A 22,111-nucleotide genomic window follows, 5' to 3' on the forward strand; every position below is an offset into this window, starting at 1 on the left:
AGTTTTGGTCTCCAAATTTGAGGAAGGACATTCTTGCTATTGAGGGAGTGCAGCGTAGGTTCACAAGATTAATTCCCGGAATGGCGGGACTGTCATATGTTGAAAGATTGGATCGACTGGGCTTGTATACACTGGAGTTTAGAAGGATGAGAGGGGATCTGATTCAAACATATAAGATTATTAAGGGATTGGACACACTGGAGGCAGGATGCATGTTCCCGCTGATGGGTGAGTCCAGAACTAGAGGCCACAGTTTAAGAATAAGGGATAGGCCATTTAGAACTGAGATGCGGAAAAACTTTTTCACCCAGAGAGTGGTGGATATGTGGAATGCTCTGCCCCAGAAGGCAGTGGAGGCCAAGTCTCTGGTTGCATTCAGGAGAGAGTTAGATAGAGCTCTTATAGATAGCGGGGTCAAGGGATATGGGGAGATGGCAGGAATGGGGTACTGATTGTGTATGATCAGCCATGATCACAGTGAATGGCGGTGCTGGCTAGAAGGGCCGAATGACAAGTATTACATTGTTTGGGAGCCAGACACACCATATGACCTTGCAGTTTGTTCTCTCTCACTCTCTCTCGCTTGCTCTCTCTCTCTATTCTCTGACTGTATATGCTTAATAACATCCTTAAAATGTATATTATTTTTTCTCTTTTAACTTGTATATAGGAATGACATGAAACATTAGACAATCTTGTATATTACAATGTGCAAATTACTTTTGCAATATAATTGCTTAAAATTTCATTGGGTGGAACACCTTGCAATGATTTATGATTTGCAATAATTGCTTAACTTTGGTGATTGATCATGATTATTGAATGTAGTCAACAACTAAAGCCAGTTTGCAGCTTCTGATGTATGCTTATTTGCCACAACTTGTTGGAACTAATGTTGACGTATAGTAAGTAATAGGTGCATTATGTTGCTGCACTTACCCCAGCACATTATGATTAACTAATTTCATTTGCAAGCTCTTGATCTCCATGACTGGTATCAGACTAGGAGTGATTCAGCTGATATTGAACCCATCGCCTTTTACCAATGGTTAAAACCACATCCCATCTCCCCACTATTTTAAGGGTGCAGCTTCAACAAATTGGAAGAATATGTAGAAAAATGTAGAAGGGAAAATGTAAAAATAAGTAGAAGGGAAGGACAATACAGGCGAGGTTATTAAAGTCTCCAGAATGGGAAAAAAAGACAGTTTACAAAAGGATAAGAATTTAACTTTAGGCAACATCCAGACAAAGTTGAGAAGAGAACAGGTGCATATAGGATTGAAGGTGTTATATTTGAGCACATGCATTATATGAAAACCAATGGATGAGTTTATGGTGTAGTTAGAAATTGACAGCTATGAGATTGTGGCCATCAGTAGAGCTGTGGCTGAAAGCTTGGACATCTACATCCACAGATATATAGTACATCCTACCAAAAAGGTGGGTAGGCAGCAGGAATGGGTTGTCTCTGTTGGTAAAACATTGAAATTAAATCCTTCGTATGAAGTGGCATAGGACCAGAAGTTGTAGAATCCTTGTGAGTAGAGTTATGAAACTACATGGATAAAAGGACCCTGATGGGAGTCATTATAGAGGCGTACAAATAGTAGCCAGACTGTGGGTACAAACTGCCACTGGAGATTTAAAAAACGGGCTTTCAAGAAAAGGCTACTAGGAAGAAACTTAAGATGGAATTTAGGAGAGCCAGAAGGGGCCATGAGAAGGCCTTGGCGGGCAAGATTAAGGAAAACCCCAAGGCATTCTATGAGTATGTGAAGAGCAAGAGGATAAGATGAGAAAGAATAGGACCTATCAAGTGTGACAGTGGGAAAGTGTGTATGGAACCAGAGGAAATAGCAGAGGTACTTAAGGAATACTTTGCTTCAGTATTCACTATGGAAAAGGATCTTGGTGATTGTAGTGATGACTTGCAGCAGACTGAAAAGCTTGAGTATGTAGGTATTAAGAAAGAGGATGTGCTGGAGCTTTTGGAAAGCAGCAAGTTGGATAAGTCGCCGGGACTGGTCGAAATGTACCCCAGGCTCCTGTGGGAGGTGAGGAAGGAGATTGCTGAGCCTCTGGACATGCTCTTTGCATTATGAATGGGGACGGGAGAGGTTCCGGAGGATTGGAGGGTTGCGGTTGTTGTTCCTTTTTTTCAAGAAAGGGAGTAGAGATAGCCCAGGAAATTATAGACCAGTGAGTCTTACCTCAGTGGTTGGTAAGTTGATGGAGAAGATCCTGAGAGGCAGGATTTATGAACATTTGGAGAGGTATAATATGATTAGGAATAGTCAGCATGGCTTTGTGAAAGGCAGGTCGTGTCTTATGAGCCTGATTGAATTTTTTGAGGATGTGACTTAACGTATTGATGAAGGAAGAGCAGCAGTTGTAGTGTATATGGATTTCAGCAAGGCATTTGATAAGGTACCCCATGCAAGGCTTATTGAGAAAGTTAAGGAGGCATGGGAGCCAAGGGGACGTTGCTTTGTGGATCCAGAACTGGCTTGCCCATAGAAGGCAAAGAGTGGTTGTAGACAAGTCATATTCTGCATGGAGTTCGGTCACCTGTGGAGTGCCTCAGGGCTCTGTTCTGGGACCCTTACTCTTTGTGATTTTTATAAATGACCTGGATGAGGAAGTGGAGGGATGGGTTAGTAAGCTTACTGATGACACAGAGGTTGGAGGTGTTGTGGATAGTGTGGAGGGCTGTCAGAGGTTACAGCGGGACATTGATAGGATGCAGAACTGGGCTGAGAAGTTGCAGATGGAGTTCAACCTAGATAAGTGTGAGGTGGTTCAATTTGGTAGGTCAAATATGATGGCAGAATATGACTCCTGGCAGTGTGGAGATCAGAGGGATCTTAGGGTCCAAGTCCATCGGACACTCAAAGCTGCTGCACAGGTTGACTCTGTGGTTAAGAAGGCATATGGTGCATTGGCCTTCATCAGTCGTGGAATTGGATTTAGGAGCCGAGAGGTAATGTTGCAGCATTATAGGACCCTGGTCAGACCCCACTTGGAGTACTGTGCTCAGTTCTGGTCAGGAAGGATATGGAAGCCATAGAAAGGGTGCAGAGGAGATTTACAAGGATGTTGCCTGGATTGGGGAGCATGCCTAATGATAATAGGTTGAGCGAACTCAGCCTTTTCTCCTTGGAGCGAAGGAGAATGAGAGGTGACCTGATAGAGGTGTACAAGATGATGAGAGGCATTGATTGTGTGGATATTCAGAGGCTTTTTCCCAGGGCTGAAATGGTTGTCACAAAAGGACACAGGTTTAAGATGTAAAGGAGATGTCAGGGGTAAGTTTTTTTACTCAGAGAGTGGTGAGTGTGTGGAATGGGCTGTGGAACAATAGAGTTTCAAGAGGCTTTCAGATAGGTACATGGAGCTTAATAAAAATAGAGGGCTATAGGTAAGCCTCATAATTTCTGAGGTAGGGACATGTTCGGCACAACTTTGTGGGCCAAAGGTCCTGTACTCTGCTGTATGTTTTCTATGTTTCTAAGAAAGACAGTGTTTCTGTAGTCATAGGGGACTTCAATATGTAGGTAGACTGGGAAAATCCAGTTGGTGCTAGATCCCAAGAGAAGGAATATGTAGAATGTCTACATGATTGCTTTTTAGTATAGCTTGTGATTGAGCCCAATAAGGGAAAGGCAATTCTGGATTTGGTGTTCAGCAGTGGATTGGATTCGAAGGTAGTAAGGACTATTAAGAGGCAGTAATCATACTAAGATAGAATTCATTCTACAGTTGAGAAGGAGAAGCGTAAATCAGATATATCAGTACTATGGTTGAGTAAAGATAACTTCAGAGGCCAAAATGGATTTGAAGGGGAGATAGGCAGGGAAGAATTTGGCGAAAACAGATAATTTTATCGCAAAGAAGAAACATTTGAAAGGGAGGATCAGGCATCTGTGGCGGACAAGGGAAGTCAAAGCCAACATAAAAGCAATATAGCAAAAATTAGCTGGAAATGAAGGGTTTGGGGAGCTTTCAGAAAACAACAGAAGACAACTAAAAACATACTAATGGGAGAAAAGGTGACTTATGAAGATAAGTTAATAATATAAAGGAGAACACTAATTAAAAGTTTTTTTTCTGATTTATAAAGAGTAAAAGAGACATTGGACTATGGGGAAAATGATGCTGAAGAAGTACTAGTAGGAAACTAAAAAATGGCAGATGACCTGAAAAAATATTTTATGTCAGTCTTCACAGTGGAAGACGCCAGAAATACATGTGTGGTGTGTGGTGTTTGAGAGAGGGCAGAAGTGAGTGAGGGGTGGGACTTGAGCTGAGAAAGTTTTGAATGGCCTCCAGTTTACAGTGAGTGAAATGTTGGAAGATGGTTATGTACATGTTGGCATAGCTACATTCAGTGTTAATAAAAGAATTATATGAGTTTCAGTAGTACATGAGCTGATAAAGTACCAGTGCTTGGCAGTGTTCCAGAGGTGAAAATAAGTGAATGCATATGAAATCAGAAATTCAGCTCAGTGTCAAACATGACATCACGATTGCAGTCTGTTTCAGACAGTTTTCAAACTAGCTGAAAATGATGTATTTGGTGTCTCCTTAACACCTAGTGGATGTCAAATAAGCAGTTTGACACTTTGGAGATTGTAAAGGGATCTGGAGAGGTAAAGTAGAGTTACATTTGTATTTCAAATAAAACTGAGAAGAACCATACATTTGTTCCTGTCACAAGGTGTATACTGGATGAGAATTTAAAGAAGGGACAGATCTCTTCTGTCCCAATCATTGTATTTCATTAGTAATTTTGGTGAAAGGTGTTTGGCATTGTGGCAGAGGTAGAAATCTAAATGGGGTAATATAAATAAGCACTTTTATGTAATATGGGCATTATTTAATTCTAATATTATGTGAAGGTTCTGAAAAAAATAGATGTGGCAGTATATCTCAGGATGAGGAAGTCCTGTCCTGATGGTCCAGTTCTATAGTTCACATTGTTTACAGCAGTCTGATTTCTGCATGGATAAAAAACTGCCATGAAGCAAGAAAGCAGAGAGTGCTAATTTTAATCCAGTTACTTAAATCCTCGTGGTGTGGCAAACATATTCCCATTGGTTAGCTTGAGAATGGTGCCTAGAATAAAAACCTATAAAAGGAACAAAATTAATAATTACACCACTGAAATCGATGATTTCATGTAAACTGGAAAAGCCTGCTGTGAATTTGTTTTTGTTCTAAATTATGATTTGTACATTATTTTTGTGTGTTTGCTATACTCATAGTGGCCACTTAATTAGCTACCTGGAGTATGTTCATGGTCTTCTGTTGCTGTAGCCCATTCACTCCAAGCATCAACTGGTTGTACACTTATAGATGTTCTTCTGCACACCACTGTTGTAGTATGTGGTTATTTTAGTTACTGTTATCTTCTTGACAACTTGAGCCAGTCTGCCCATTCTCCTCTGACCTTTCTCATTAGCAAGGTGTTTCCATACACTGACATTTTTTTTGGATTTTTTTTCTGCATCTTTATCTGTAAACTCTGAGACTGTTGTACATGAAAATCTCAGGAGATCAGCAGTTTCTGAGGTACTCAAACCACCTCGTTTGGCACCAGTCTACAGTCAAAGTCACTTAGATGACATTTCATCCGCATTCTGATGTTTGGTCTTAACAACACCTGAACCTCATGACCATGTCTGCATTCTTTTATGCATTAAGTTACTTCCACACGATTGGCTGGTTAGATATTTGCATTAATGAGCTGATGTACCAAATGAAGATGCAACTGCGTGTGCATTACCTGTCAGACCATCTTAACTTAATGGCAGAAGAGTTCTAACATGTGTGCTGTGTGTATATGCACCAAGAAGGATGAGCGGTGGGTTCATCAAATGTGCCTGTCATCAAATCCAATGTCTCTGAGTGCGGTCGAAATCTCTGCCTGAAACAAAAATAACATTGAAATGCATTTGTGTTTTTCTTTGTTAAAATGAATGTCTAAAATTTTGCTTTAAATGATTTCTCTTGAGGCTGTATCACTCCTCTCAAAGAGCTCACTAGCCTTCAAAAAACTGGATCCTTTTAATCCAGATTCAAGCACATATGTGTTCTGTAAGTGATCCATTTAATCATGTTCACTCCAGTGTAAATACTGAAGATAATTGTAAATAAAGTTCTCTCTAATAATCTAACATTGGCAATAATGGAAGGCACAAAGCCTGTTTACTTATTTTAGGGTGTTTGAGCTTGGTATAACTAAATATGGAGAATTTTGGTGTTGGTTTATTATTGTCACATGTATCAAAATACAGTGAAAAGCTTGTTTTGTGTTTGGTTTATGCAGATCAAATCAAATACAGTACATTGAGCTAGAATGAAGTAAAACAGTAAAAAGGCAGAATAAAATATAAGAGCCATGAAAAAGTTTGCAGTGTGGGTAAATGATGAAGTATAAGGTTGTAATTTAGTAGATTATGAAATGAAGAGTCCATCTTATTGTTCTAGATATCTATACTAGGGTCTGGTAACAAGGGGGTAGAAGCAGCCCTTAAGCCTGGTGATACAGGCTTTCAGGCTTTTGTATTTTCTACCCACTGGGAAAGGGGAGAAGAGGGAATACCTGGGGTGGGCGGGGTCTTTGATTGTAGTGACAGCTTTACTGAAGTATGGAGAAGTATAGACAGAGTCCATAGAGTGGAATTTTTGCAATAAACTTACATATTTGCATCATGTGATGAGCAATATCTGCTAGAAGAGTGATAAATATGTGACATTTTTCAGTTTCTAAAGCTTTACTTTTAAGTAAGGTGCTGCTCAAAATAGAAGTAGCCTTGGTGATTTCCTTAGTAACTTTAAAGATGGTTTAATGTCATTTCATGTACACAAGTGCCAAGGAGTAAATTATTACTCTGGATCCGATGCAGTCCAAAAAAGTGGTTGTAACTCCTTGGCACTACTAAAAGAAAGAATTAAAAAGTTAATGATTTATCACTACCAACGCTATTTGGGTTTGTATGCCAATGTTGAAACCTGGCTCCATGACTTGACTGCATCAATATTTTGGCCAGACACATTTTCAGTTGAGCTTAAAGTCTTGGGTCCCAACCAAGGTTTTGTGTATTTCAGTTTCTTGCAAGAGGTTTCGTTTAGGAAATGAGTGGAATAGTTGAAGTTTCCAGTCTGGAAATAAAGTAATTTCACTTTAATGTTAAAATAATATAAACTTGTTAGCCATGAACATTCAGAAGAAATTCAGATACTATGCCATTCATTTAGAAATCCTGCCTCAGAAAATTGTCTTGCATGTGAACTGTTACTTTTGTAGAAATGGTCCACTTTTTTACCGCCTTAAGAACATTTTTCTTTCTTTTCTCAGAATGCAGAAGTTTCAGTTTTTGAAGTGAATATCCGTTTTGTTGGAGGGCTCCTTTCTGCTTACTACCTGACTGGTGAAGAGGTAAGCACCACTAAGCACGATAACTTCATGAAAGTATTTAAATTCTAACCTGAATTTTTGTATTGAACTGCTCATGTGAGTGCTAGCAATTGAAGCTGATGTCGATGCGTTTGGTCAAACATTATAAAACTTTGCCTGATTTAGTGGCAAGCCCTTGTCGTGTGCTACCAAACAACTATGAGATAGATATTGTTGGTTTAGGTAAGAGGCTTAGTTGGTACATTTACCTAGAGGGATGCAAGAATGATCTTAAATTAGAAGTTTAGGAGAATGTCTGGAATGTCATGATCCAAGCACCGCACACAAAATGCCAGAAGAGCTCAGCAGGCCAGGCAGCATCTATGGAAAAGAGTACAGTCAACGTTGCTGTCCTCCTGAAGGGTCTCGGGCCAAAATGCTGGCTGTACTCTTTTCCATAGATGCTACCAAGCCTGCTGAGTTCCTCTAGCATTTTGTGTGTGTTGCTTGGATTTCCAGTGTCTACAGATTTCCTCTTCTTCTGTTTGTGATTAGAATGTCGTGATTGTTGATTGAACTTGTCTTTGAATCTGACAAGCATTCTGACATGTCCTGTGTGATTTTTAATAGTAGGAATACTCGGAGTAGAAAATAATGGTGAAAGTTAGAAAGATGGGATCTTCATTGAGCTCAATTAGTTTGACCTGCTTGCAATTGGATTGCTATCTCGTAACTAAATTAATTTTAAGACTTTTAACGATTTGTAATTAGCATCTGTATTTGGAATAACTACAGTGTTCTTGTAAATTAAATTAGTTGTTCTTTTTGGGTTTTCTAATTGTCTCTTTGAATTGTTAATTGCACACAATTACTTCATTCTGTTAGATGCAAACACATGAACTGTATACCTCTTTTGCAAACATATGTCATAATTCTAACAGCAGATCGCCAAAAATTAATAAGTTTGTGAAATAAAATACATTGATTCAAGCTAGGATCAGGCAGTATGTTTTGAATGTGAGCTGCAATTTTCTATTTTACTTTGAAGAATAAAACTGCCTGTGTCCTTGATGTTTTACTCCTAGTTACATGGTCTGAAGTTGGCAACAGGCAGGTGTAAACAGCAGATGTTAGTCCTGAAGTATTGAAAGCAAGTGATCAGGTTTGATGTCCACTTGCAGCAATGCAAAGATCTCCGTGGCATTTGAACGATTGTTGGCAAAAAGCAGTGAGAATTAAAATTTTGGTTACCTAACTATAAAGTTAGTTCTGGAAAGAGTATTTCTTTGCTGATAACAACAGAATATTCTACTCAGAATAATTATTTTTGTTGATTTTTATTTTTCCCAATATCTATATTCATATTCTCTCTAAAATAAAATGCAAAATAGAAAAAAATAGTTATAGAGAATTTTTCAGTGTTCATTTGAAATGAGCTCACTCCTGTAAAGAAGAAGCTGGTGGTGACTTCCTTAAAAAAATTCACCATCTACCTAGGAGCATTGTTTCAGGCTGGCAGCTCTCTCTGCCTTGACATATGGCAGAATTATAAATGCACGCCATATTGTGCGACCTAAATGTAAATTAGATGTAACTCACCATTGCATTTAGTAATGGCCGATTATCAACAAAATGGTCTACTTTCCATTTTTTCTGTTGATTTCCTGATTAACCTATTTAATAAAAATAGTTTATCTTCTGGAAGGTGCTTGGATAAAAATGATTATTTGCAGAGGATTAAAATTGATATTGAAGTCAAGAACCAGCTATATTTAGTTAATATTGGAAATAAATGCATAGAAGTATAATTTTTGAATAGAATGAAAATATCTCTTGTTTCATAGCATCAAGGGTTTAAAAAGGTAAAGTTCCTCCCCAGGCCTTGTTTGGCGCATTGGGCGGCAATCTTGCTGTTTCTTTAGCGTTTGTCTATTTTACAAGGCTGAGGTGCTAACTCAACGCTTAACCCAGTGCAGATGCAAAATGTGCAGGGAGCCAGCTGGAATCGAACCTGGGACCTTTTGTTCCGAAGGCTGGTGCAGATGCCATTAACCACCAACAGACACAGCATCAAAGAAATCACGGAAAATTATCAGAATGTTATGCTATCCCTGTAAAATCCAGGCATTGTAATTTCAATTATCTCATTCTTTCAGTTTTTCTTTTTAATTAAGATGAAGTAGATTGATAAAATTCACTAGGGTTTTAGTATAAAAGTCACTGGGGTCTTAGTTTGTTAACTTTACATTATGGGGTAACACTTCTGACTCCTTATCCTTATCGAATACGTGAGCTTGTTCATGGCAATATTCTGTGAAGCTCAGCAATTGTCATTGAGGTATTTTAATGTACAATGAGACAAAGAAACATGCAGTGTATCATCTTAATAGCACATGTGTTGTGGATTATTTTCTGTTCGATGTCAATCCAATGCACTGTCTTGTTCTAGAGCAGGTTCCAAAGGTGGTTTGATGTACTGACTTCATGTGTGTTGCGTCAGTCTGCATTAGAAGAGGAACATGTAGTCAGTGGGCTAAAATACGCGGAAGTTTAAAATGTATTGATGTCTGAAATTGATACAGAATATTGAAATATGTGTAATGTGAGAGCCAATGTGTGCTGTATTCCTAATAGATTTTGAGAATTATAGTGAATTAATTTAACAAGCTTTTTCCTAGTTCTCAGTTTGGAAGAAAAATGGTTCTAATGGGAAATTGATTTTGAATCTTAGCATTAATCTAATTCTACAATTTTACAATTTTACAATTTCTAGTCTTTTAACAAAGCTTAATAAGGGATTCAATTCTGGTGAAGCTTCTTACAGGAACTTAAGAGCCTAAAAGGCAAAAAAAGAAATTGCATCGGCATTGATCATTTTAGAAGGCGGCTATTAATTAGACCCTCAGGTGATTACAGCTATCGAATGCTTATTTCCTACTTGCTGTTGCATTTGCTCCTCACGGGATATATTTCCAATTGCAAGTACGTGAACTCAGTTAGGTCTCCAAGATCTTTGCCACTAAGCCTTGATAGGTATATTGTCACAGGAGGTGTGATATGGGTTAGCGAACCAACTTTACACCTCACTCCAGAATAAACTATGGTTCATCATTGTTAGATACTTGGGTTATGACCAAAGAAAACAATGTCTGGGGTTGTGTAGCACTTCAGTGCAAGAGTGTTTATTTGTTGCGTCAAAAATCAAATTTACAAAAATTAGCGAAAACAGTGAAAAGAAAACTGCCAATATTCACAAAAACATATCTACCAGAAACCACAATGATAGTTTCGTACATATACTTGGCCTGTGTGAACTCCCGGCAGCCCCAATGTTTCTCTCATACTTTGGCTGATCAGCTCCTATTTTTTACACTAGGACATACCATCTTTAATTACCATCTTAAGACTACACATGAATTAAAATATGATGCACCCCACAGTGTGGTTACATTCATATTACAAAATAAGTATCCATCTTAAATACAGTACTCAAACGATATATACACATTTGCATATCCCTATTACTGAAGAAATGGAGTATTCTGCAATGTATGGCAGGAAAGGCACCATTAAGCCAGCCCGAGTTCGTCAGCTCAGTTTAGGATCCATTATGTGAATGTACTGGGGAAGACATGGAGTAGAAGATAATAGGGGCTTGAGAACATGCCACCAGGCTCAAGAACAGCTTCTATTCTACTCTTGAAAGGCCTCTTTTATGCTGATGATTAATTCCTGGTCTTTCAGTCTACCTTATTATGACACTTGGACTTTATGTGTCTACTTGCACTGCTGTTTCTCTCTGACTGTAACACTATATCCTGCATCTTTTTCCTTTCCTTTGTACTACCTTGAAACACTTGTATGTGGAATGATTTGTCTGGATGGCATATAAGCAAAAGTTCTTCCACTGTATGTTGGTAAAAGTAATTGGAATAAACCAAATTCCAGTTAACTATTTTCAGCTGGGAAAATTGGCTGCTTGGAAAGTAATGAGGATGTACTTTTGGTTCTAAAAGTTTGGATATAAAACAGACTTGCAGATAGGAGGTGGTGGTCGCTCATATTCTTTAGCACTGAAATGCACACAGGATTCAACAATAACTCAGAATAAGCCCAGGTACTCTTTAGTCACTGATCTCATTGTCATCACTTTGCCACCCACCCCAATAAAAATAATATTTTCCTTAAACAAAACAAAGTGAAATAACTCTTCTATCCTCTCACACGTTTTAACAGTTAGTTGCAAAAATAGTGGTAAGAGGCATTACTACCTGCATGTCACAATGATATTTCCTAAAGTAGCCCTACAGTTCATCAAATATAGGAATATATCTTCAGGCATTATCAGCAATAAATTATCTTTCTGCAAACATACTTCTAACCATTATTATACTTGTCTTTGCATTTTATCGTCCCCAATTGTACTGCAAAATGTTTCTTCATATTCTATTAAAAGTTGCAGTGATAGAAAATCACTTGATCCCAATCCATCAATTTTATTTTCTTTCTGCTCCACACAACCACCCTAATGATTCTGTGCTGCATAAGTTGACCACTACAAATGCTACAACTGTCCACAGTTCATCTTTGAAGGGATTGCAGTACCTGAGGCACTGAAGATTCACAAAAGCACCGGTACTATTAGGATGCAATGGTAGATGATTAAAAACAAATGAAAAAAATTAAATCTCCTTTCCATTTGGTTCACTTATTCTGCAGGTGATCATGAAAGTTCAGAAGAGTAAGACAAGACTGATAAGAGATTGACTGTTCAAGACTAATTGTTCAGAAAGAACCAGGGATTGTGAGCAAAACACTGGTTAGCAGCCTTGTGGTATTAGTTTTATGTAGTTTCATAAATGAGTTAGGTGAGTTGTATACAAAGTTTGCCTGAATTGGGCTTCTGTTGCATAAAGCAGCAAGGTGAACATTGATTTCAGCATCCGAGAGGAAATCAAGAGTTTTTCACAAATGCAACAACTATTTTGCTTTTCCCAAAGGATTGCTGGTTGGAGAAATGTGTCTTGCTGGGATAGAGGTCACGCGATGATTAAATGGCTTTGTCAGTGAGCTGGACTTTTCCTTCCTTTAGGATGTGTGTTTTGAGGATATTTAGATAAAAGCCTAAAATTCCTGTTGCTGATGAGAGCAGAGATAAGCAGCTGCAAATACCAAAACCATGTTTTAACACCTGTAATCTGAAGTTGACGCATTTATCCTCATACGACTTGAATTTTATTTATACACCAGGTGTAGTACTAAATATCAAACTGGACTTTTAATTTAATTAAAAACCAGTCAAAATCTATGAACTTCAAATAAATTTGTACAGTCTCTGCCTCGATTAAATGGTGACAAGGTTATACATCCACCTGTCTAAAAAGGCCACTTAAAAAAAGATGTGAGGCTTGAGAAATGAGTGGGCATCAAAGTTCAAAGTAAATTTATCATTAATGTGCATTTATGTTACTATATGCTACCTTGAGATTCATTTTATTGCAAGTATTTACATAAGAATTTTACAATGACTGACAAGCAGCTAATGTGCAAAAGAAGACAAACAGTGCAAATAAAAATAATACTAAGAGCATGTTGTAAAGAGTCCTTGAAAGTGAGTCTGTGGGTCATAGGATCAGTTCAGAGTAGCGGTGAATGAAGTTATCCACAGTGGCTTCTAGAGCCTGTCAGTGGTAGGGTAATAACTGTTCCTGAACTTGGGTTCTAAGGCTTCCGGAGGATTGCAGCAGCAAACGTGGTACTGTCCTGCTTTAATGACCAATTTTGTTGAACCACAAAAAATAATTTGTTCTTCTTTTACCAAGTTAAGGAGTATTCATTGACTTTACACCATGTTTGAAAAACATTACCAACAATGCTGACCGGAAACAGAACCACCATGTAAAACATTGAATCCTCGTACTGAATTTGAATATCTTACTGCATTTTCATAACCTTCCCACCGGACCAGAACTACATGATTTTTAAGCGACAGTCAAATTAAGATTAAAATTCCAAGTACTTTGAAGACGGGTGGGGGGTGGAATGGGGTTTGAGTGTGGAAAGTAGAATCATAGAACTACTTTCGGCAACTGAAATCAGTCTAGGAGATCACTGTATCTCATAGTTCAATGAAGTACCAACCTTTTGTTCAGGATAATCTTTCTCAATCTGAAACAAGTCTGTTTCTTGCTTAAAGGAATTCAAGGAATTAACATCTATTGCATCATCCACATTCTGGAGACACAATTTTCTCAGACAAGAGATAACAAACCTTATGCTACATAAGATTGTAGCTCCCGCTTGATGCCACTCTTCATTAAACTCTGTTTCCTCAGTTATTTAATTATTCATTTCAATGCAATCTGATTCCTTTGTCCCGCTTCTTTGGGTGTATGGAGCATAGGTGCTCAGCGAAATGATCTCTCAATCTACGTTGGGTGTCACCGATATACAGGATACAGGACAAGGGACGAATGGACAAGGGAATTGTGTAGAGAACAATCCCTGCGGAAAGTGGGTGGAGGGTAAGATGTCAGCCTGAAGAAGTGGGATCTTCCAATTTACCTATTTTTAATTCCACTTCCCTTTCCCATTCCAATATGTCCATCCATGGCCTCCTCTACTGTCACAATGAGGCCACACTCAGGTTGGAGAAACAACACCTTATATTCAGTTTGTGTATCCTCCAACCTGATGGCATGAACATCGATTTCTCAAACTTCCGGTAATGACCCCTCTCCCTCCATTCCCTATCCCCTTTTCCCTCTCTCACCTTATCTCCTTGCCTTCCCATTGCCTTCCTCTCATGCTCCTCCCCCTTTTTTCTTCCATGACCTTCTGTCCTCTCCTATCAGATTCCCCCTTCTCCAGCCCTGAATCACTTTCTCCAATCATCTTCCCAGCTCTTTACTTCATCCCTCACCTTCCCGGTTTCACCTATCACTTTGTGTTTCTCCCTCCCCTCCCCCTCACCTTTTAAATCTTCTACTTATCTTTTTTTCCTCCAGTCCTGCTGAATGGTCTCGGCCCAAAACGTCGACAGTACTCTTTTCCAAAGATGCTGCCTGGCCTGCTGAGGTCCTCCAACATTTTGTGTGAATATGTCTGGACTCTTTCAAAGACAAATGGCTGTCTGTGGAAAGATGAATCTCAGGGTGTATATTGCATATATACTTAGATAATAAATGTACTTTAGATCCTTGAATCTCAAGTTTAGTGTTTGGCTTATATGATCAACAACCCAGTGATTCTGGTTGTTTTTGAGCTTTGCATTCATGTAGTGAATTCAAGAATGTGAAGAAAGGGCATTGAGTCAAAGTCAGCAGTGTGCATTTTGTTCATGCTGTATTAAAATAGTAAATTTAAAATTTGACTAACTATAAAAAATCATCTTTATAGATTCAGATTTGTTAAATGAAGCATACGCTTAGGGCTGCAAAAGTACTTACAATTTATCTGTTGTTCTGACTTGTAATTAAAATCGTAGTTTAGTTTTGTATCCTGAGTTTGCTTTTTGATCATTCTGGATAAACCTGGATGGTTGTAATTCTTGTTTGTACCACTCTACCTCCCATGGTGTTTCATGCAAAAAGTTGAGTGGTGGTTTGTAGATAATGATGTTTGTTTTGGCTTTCCATTGCACATAACACTCAATTTTTCTTTCCATTGAAGTCAATAGAAAGGAGAGTGGAATGGGGTATAATAGGCAGAAAATTCAGTACTGCAAATTTACTCCTAAGGAATGAAGCATTGTGCTTGATTAACGTTTTATTCCACACTCAATATGAATTTGATGACTGCACATCCCAAAATAATGGATTCCAGTACTGGCAAACTAATGACATGGTGATTAAAATTCAAGAAAAATAATGTCATGGAACATAAGTTCTTCATCTTAAGTTTGTTGCTATTTAGCAACGTAAGTCCCAAATGATAAATTTGTCCACTCATTCACGAAAGCAAAAGATTATTAATGAGCATTATAGAACAGCAAAGCAGCCACCAGAAAATTAGTGAATTAATATAGCATCAACAACTTCATAGATCAGTGAGGGTGAAAAAATATCTGAAAATTAACAGGACAGGTGAACCCACAGTTTAGTACAGTAGATGAATGCAAAATGCTAAACCACAAGTGGATAAATTGAGAGTCCCAGGCTTCATTGTGTCATTTCAATGACGGACACCATATATCAGCAAATCAATGTAGAATATTAACTCAAGAGATTCTGCAGATGCTGGAAGTCTGGAGTAACTAACACACACACACACACACACACACACACACACACACACACAAACCCCCCCCCCCCCCCCCCGGGAGGAACTCAGCAGTACAGGCAGCATCTATAGAGTGGAATAAAGAGTTGATATTGGAAGGGTCTTGGGCCAAAGCGTTGACTCTTCATTCCTTTCCCTAGATGTGACCTGACCTACTGAGATCCTCCAGCATTTTGTGTGTGTCAGAGTGTAGGTATTGATGAAAATTGTCAGTAAATTTCGGTCTATGCTTTCAAGCTGAAGTTTGTTGTCATTCAGCTGTATGCACAGATACTGCTAAACGAAAAACATTTCTCAGGCTCAACATAATAGATATAACTCACACAGAACACATAAAATAATACTAGCACAAATAAATTACAAATAATAAAATATGTTCCATAAGATTAACATTATGACATAAGTTAAAAGTAAACAGTTTAATGCTACAGGCACTTTCTATTTGATGAGACCAGGGTGGTGGCAAGAAGGTCAGTAGCCTGGAAAATGAAGCTGATCTTATCTTAACAAATTTTGTCCAAATGCTACAGTACCTCATGCTTGTTATTAGAGGGTCAAAGAGGTTTTGTGAAGTATAGGAGAGATCTTTGACTATGCTAAGGACTCTGTGTACACAGTGTTCCTGATAAATATCTCTGGATGGAAGAAAGACCCCAGTGATCCTCTCAGCATTTTTGCTGTACTTTGTAACCATATACCAATTACAGCACGGAAACAGGCCATCTCGACCCTTCTAGTCCGTGCCGAACGCTTACTCTCACCTAGTCCACCGACCTGCACTCAGCCCATAACCCTCCATTCCTTTCCTGTCCATATACCTATCTAATTTTTTTTTTAATGACAATATCGAACCTGCCTCTACCACTTCTCCTGGAAGCTCGTTCCACACAGCTACCACTCTCTGAGTAAAGGAATTCCTCCTTGTGTTAACTTAAACTTTTGCCCCCTAACTCTCAACTCAAGTCCTCTTGTTTGAATCTCCCCTACCCTCAATGGAAAAAGCCTATCCACGTCAACTCTATCTATCCCCCTCATAATTTTAAATACCTCTATCAAGGCCGCCCTCAACCTTCTACGGACTAAAGAATAAAGACCTAACATGTTCAATCTTTCCCTGTAACTTAGGTGCTGAAACCCAGGTAAAATTCTAGTAAATCTCCTCTGTACTCTCTCTATTTTGTTGACATCTTTCCTATAATTTGGTGATCAGACTGTACACAGTACTCCAAATTTGGCCTCACCAATGCCTTGTACAATTTTAACATTACATCCCAACTCCTATACTCAATGCTCTGATTTATAAAGGCCAACATATCAAAAGCTTTCTTTACCACCCTATCACACATAAGATTCCACCTTCAGGGAACTATGCACCATTATTCCTAGATCACTCTGTTCTACTGCATTCCTCAATGCCCTACCATTTACCATGTATGTCCTATTTTGATTAGTCCTACCAAAATGTAGCACCTCACACTTATCAGCATTAAACTTCATCTGCCATCTTTCAGCCCATTCTTCTAACTGGCCTAAATCTCTCTGCAAGCTTTGAAAATCTACTTCATTATCCACAACGCCATTTATCTTAGTATCATCTGCATACTTACTAATCCAATTTACCACCCCATCATTCAGATCATTAATGCATATGACAAACAACATTGGACCCAGTACAGATCCCTGAGGCACACCACTAGTCACTGGCCTCCAACCTGACAAACAGTTATCCACCACTACTCTCTGGCATCTCCCATCCAGCCACTGTTGAATCCATTTTACTACTTCAATATTAATACCTAAAGATTGAACCTTCCTAACTAACCTTCCGTGCAGAACCTTGTCAAAGGCCTTACTGAAGTCCATATAGACAACATCCACTGCTTTACCCTTGTCAACTTTCCTAGTAACCTCTTCAAAAAATTCAATAAGATTTGTCAAATGTGACTTTCCACGCACAAATCCATGTTTGACTGTTCCTAATCAGACCCTGTCTATCCAGATAATTATATATACCATCTCTAAGAATACTTTCCATTAATTTACCCACCACTGACGTCAAACTTACAGGCCGATAATTGCTAGGTTTACTCTTAGAACCCTTTTTAAACAATGGAACCACATGAGCAATACGCCAATTCTCCGGCACCATCCCCGCTTCTAATGACATTTGAAATATTTCTGTCAGAGCCACTGCTATTTCCACACTAACTTCCCTCAAGATCCTATGGAATATCCTGTCAGGACCCGGAGACTTAACCACTTTTATATTCTTTAAAAGCGCCAGTACTTCCTCTTCTTTCATCATCATAGTTTCCATAACTACCCTACTTCATTCCCTTACCTTACACAAAATTCAATATCCTTCTCCTTAGTGAATACTGAAGAAAAGAAATCTTTCAAAATCTCACCCATCTCTTTTGGCTCCACACATAGCTGTCCACTCTGATTCTCTAAGGGACCAATTTTATCCCTCACTATCCTTTTGCTATTAATATAACTGTAGAAACCCTTTGGATTTATTTTCACCTATTTATTTTTGTAGGCTCTTGTGGTCAGATGCCTTGCAATTCCCATACCAGATGGTGATGTAGTTGGTCAGGACACTCTCAATGTTGCTTCTGTAAGAATTGGTTAGTATCTGGAAGGGGAGGAGGCCTCATTCTCCACAGGAAGTGGAGATGCTGCTGTAATTTCCTAACTAAAGAGGTAGTATTGAAGGACCCGGTGAGATATTCCATTGTTCCAATATTTATTTAAATGTATAGATTGTAGGAAAAGGCATGGCAGGGGAGTATAGGAAAGCACTTTTTAAAAACTGCAGATTATTGAAAATCTGAAATAAGAGTTAACAGTTTTGGAAGTATTGAGCAGTTTTGGAAGTATTAAGTTTGTTAGAATGATGGTAAGCAGAAGGGTGCACATTCAGAAGTAAGTAGTTGAGAATTTTTACAGGAAATAGCAGCTTTGATGAAAATTAAAGTTTATCATGGTAGGAAGCCAGAGGTTTGGAATAAATGAATCACAGAAAGACTAAAGAGCAGAGAAGATGCCATGTGTTGGAAAGAGGGAAAGTGCTCGAGAAAGAGCTGTGTTCCTAGGCCAGAAATGTGAACAGTCACGGATAAGGAAGAAAAATGTCATCAGCATCACATGATAAGCTGAATATATTGAAATATAAGGGAGAATCTGAGCAGGTTAGGATAGATTGCCTGGGATTAGTGAATCATGAAATTCTTGCTTGCTGGATAAAAGCATAGCCAATGTACACACAGGCTACGCCTGGCTCTGTTGTTAAAGTAAGCCAGTGCTGCTGCCTAGTGGGTGGATTACATGAAATGGTGAAAGGGCTATTGACTATTAGAAATGCCAGGGATCATGTACAAAGAAAATTGAAGGACGGAGTCACAACGTTACTGCATGGAAGAAGGATATTTATCTTACCAGGAGCATACAGGGTCTATTGAAGAACAACTCAAATCATCACTCCCTCAGCCTCCCCAAATAACTGTGTGAATTCTAATTGAGCTCCCTCTTGAAAACCACAAAATTGAATCTACTCCCCGTCACTTTCTCTGCCACTGTATTGCAGATTCTAATCGCTTACTGCATTAAAACATTTTCTCATGCCCTAAATGTGGTTCCTTTGCCATTCACCTTTATTCTGTATCCACTAGCTCTTGACACTTTAGTCACTAGGAATAAACACAGAAGATTTTGTAGAAGCTGGAAATCTTGAGTAATACATGCAGAATGTTGGAGGATCTCAGTAAGTCAGGCAGCATCCAGGGAGGCTGACTTGCTGAGTTCCTTCAGCATTTTATGTGTGTTATCACTGGGAATAGTCTGTCTAAAAAAATCTGTATCAGATCCCCTTGCAGCCTCCTGTTCCAAAAGAATAGCACCAGCTTCTAATATCTGTCCACCCACTCCATGCAGATGTCTACATCTCCATGAAGTCTGTTACTGTCGTCAGAGTTAACTGCACTTTTTAGTTTATCAGTCTTCTGTAAATTTAGAAATTATGCTTTGTACATTGAAATTCCAGATCATTAATATATATTTAAACATTTGGTGATTCTTCATATTAACCTTTGGGAACACCAGTGTACATTTCTCAAAAAGCAATTTCCTGCTCCCTTGTTTCCTGTTATCTGGCTCACATTTTATCCCTATGGCTATAGCTCCCTTTATTCCATGGGTAACTACTTTAGTGACACCTATTCTGTGGCATAATTTGAAAGTCCACGTGTATCTCATTAACTAAATTTCTCTTTTCATCTTATAACTGAATTAGACATTAGCTTTGCAGGAGAAGCCCGAGAGTGGTGGTAGATGGTTGCCACTTTGACTGGAGGCCTGTGACTAGTGGAGTGCCGCAGGCATCGCTGCTGGGTCCATTGCTGTTTGTCATCTATATCAATTATCTAGATGATAACGTGGTTAACTGAATCAGCAAATTTGTGGATTACATCAAAATGGGGGGTGTAGAGGACAGCAAGGAAGACTATCAAATATTGCAGCTGGATCTGGACCAGCTGGAAAAATGAGTTGAAAACAGCTGATGGAATTTAAGGAAGACAAATGTGAGTTGTTGCACTTTTGGAGGACCAACTCGAGTAGGTTTTGCACAGTTTTGCTCAGTAGGGCACTGAGGAGTGCAGTAGAATAAAGGAATCTGGGAATATAGGTCCATGATTCACTGAAAATGGCATCACAGGTAGATAAGGTCTTAAAGTTTATAGAACACTGAACTTTATAAATCAATTTATTGAGTACAGGCATTATGATGTTATGTTGTCGTTGCTAAAGTCATTGGGGAGGCCTAATTTGGAGCATTGCGTGTAGTTTTGATTACCTACCTACAGGAAAAATGTAAATAAGATTGAAAGAGTACAGAGAAAATTTAGAAGGATGATACCAGGACTGGAGGACCTGAGTTATAAGGAAAGTCTGAATAGGTTAGAACTTTATTCCCTAGAATGTAGAAGATTGAGAGGAGATATTCCTTAGAATGTAGACAGACAGACATACTTTATTGATCCCGAGGGAAATTGGGTTTTGTTACAGCTGCACCAACCAAGAATAGTGAAGAAATACAGCAATATAAAACCATAAATAATTAAATAATAATAAGTTAATCATGCCAAGTGGAAATAAGCCCAGGACCAGCCTATTGGCTCAGGGTGTCTGACACTCCGAGGGAGGAGTTGTAAAGTTTGATGGCCACAGGTAGGAATGACTTCCTATGACGCTCAGTATTACATCTTGGTGGAATGAGTCTCTGGCTGAATGTACTCCTGTGCCTAACCAGTACATTATGGAGTGGATGGGAGTCATTGTCCAAGATGGCATGTAACTTGGACAGCATCCTCTTTTCAGACACCACCATCAGAGAGTCCAGTTCCACCCCCACAACATCACTGGCCTTACGAATGAGTTTGTTGATTCTGTTGGTGTCTTCTACCCTCAGCCTGCTGCCCCAGCACACAATCGCAAACATGATAGCACTGGCCACCACAGCCTCGTAGAACATCCTCAGCATCGTCCGTATCAATGTTGAAGATTGAGAAGAGATTTGATAGAGGTATACTAAATTATGAGGGGTATAGATAGGTTAAATGCAAGGAGGCTTTTTTATAAAGAGTCTTGGTCAGACTACAACTGGAGGTCATCGGTTAAGGGTGAAAGGTGAAATGTTTAATGTGAACACAAGGGGAAACTTCTTCACTCAAAGGGTGGTGACAGTGTGGAACGAGCTTCCAGTGCAAATGGTGGATGTGATTTCAATTTTGGATAGGTACGTGGATCGGAAGAGTATGGAGGGCCATGTCCGGCTGCAGTTTAAATAGTTCAGCATGGACTGTTTGGGCCAAAGGGCCTGTTTCTGTGCTGCAGTTTTCTATTCTTCTAACTTAGTCAAATCAATCCACACTTGTTGATACAATGCCAATTCTATTCCTCTTAGAACTATCCCCATGCTGGTTAATGTGTGGTTTATCCCCGCAACTTTTACAGAGCAATGTTCTAAAATCTGCCGTTTTTGCTATTACTTCCCTCAGCAACCTAGGATGAAACTTAGCTAGACTTGGTTAAGTTTCCTCATCATTATAAATTTCTAGTCCATCCAGAATTTCAGCTAATTCTCCCTTTACTGAGACTCCAGCAGCATTATCATTCTTGGTGAAGAAGTGCATTAAGGTTTCAGTATGAAATGTAACTATTGAGGAATCTTTACAAATACAGGCAGATATTCAGAAAGGACATGTTAAAGCAGACCTTGGTTATTGAATAATCCCAGGGAAGTAATAGAAAGCAATGAGGGTTAACAAGGTAAAAGAAATAAATGGGAACTTGAAGGTCCCTTTATTGGCAGAGAACTAATAAGATTAAAAAGTGTAAATAATAAGAAAGAGAGAAATACTCAGATAT

At 38.8% G+C, this 22,111-nt stretch overlaps 1 protein-coding gene across 1 annotated transcript in view; it reads left to right on the plus strand.

Moving 5' to 3' along the window:
- Positions 1 to 22,111, plus strand: part of man1a1 (mannosidase, alpha, class 1A, member 1) — a 445,121-nt gene that overhangs the window by 204,727 nt on the left and 218,283 nt on the right. Inside the window, exon 4 of the mRNA XM_073057385.1 lies at positions 7,364 to 7,444. Coding sequence (XP_072913486.1) covers positions 7,364 to 7,444 — 81 coding nt within the window. The remainder of the gene's footprint in view (positions 1 to 7,363; positions 7,445 to 22,111) is intronic.

This window comes from Hemitrygon akajei, chromosome 9 (genome assembly GCF_048418815.1).
Source record: "Hemitrygon akajei chromosome 9, sHemAka1.3, whole genome shotgun sequence".
NCBI classification, from domain to species: domain Eukaryota; kingdom Metazoa; phylum Chordata; class Chondrichthyes; order Myliobatiformes; family Dasyatidae; genus Hemitrygon; species Hemitrygon akajei.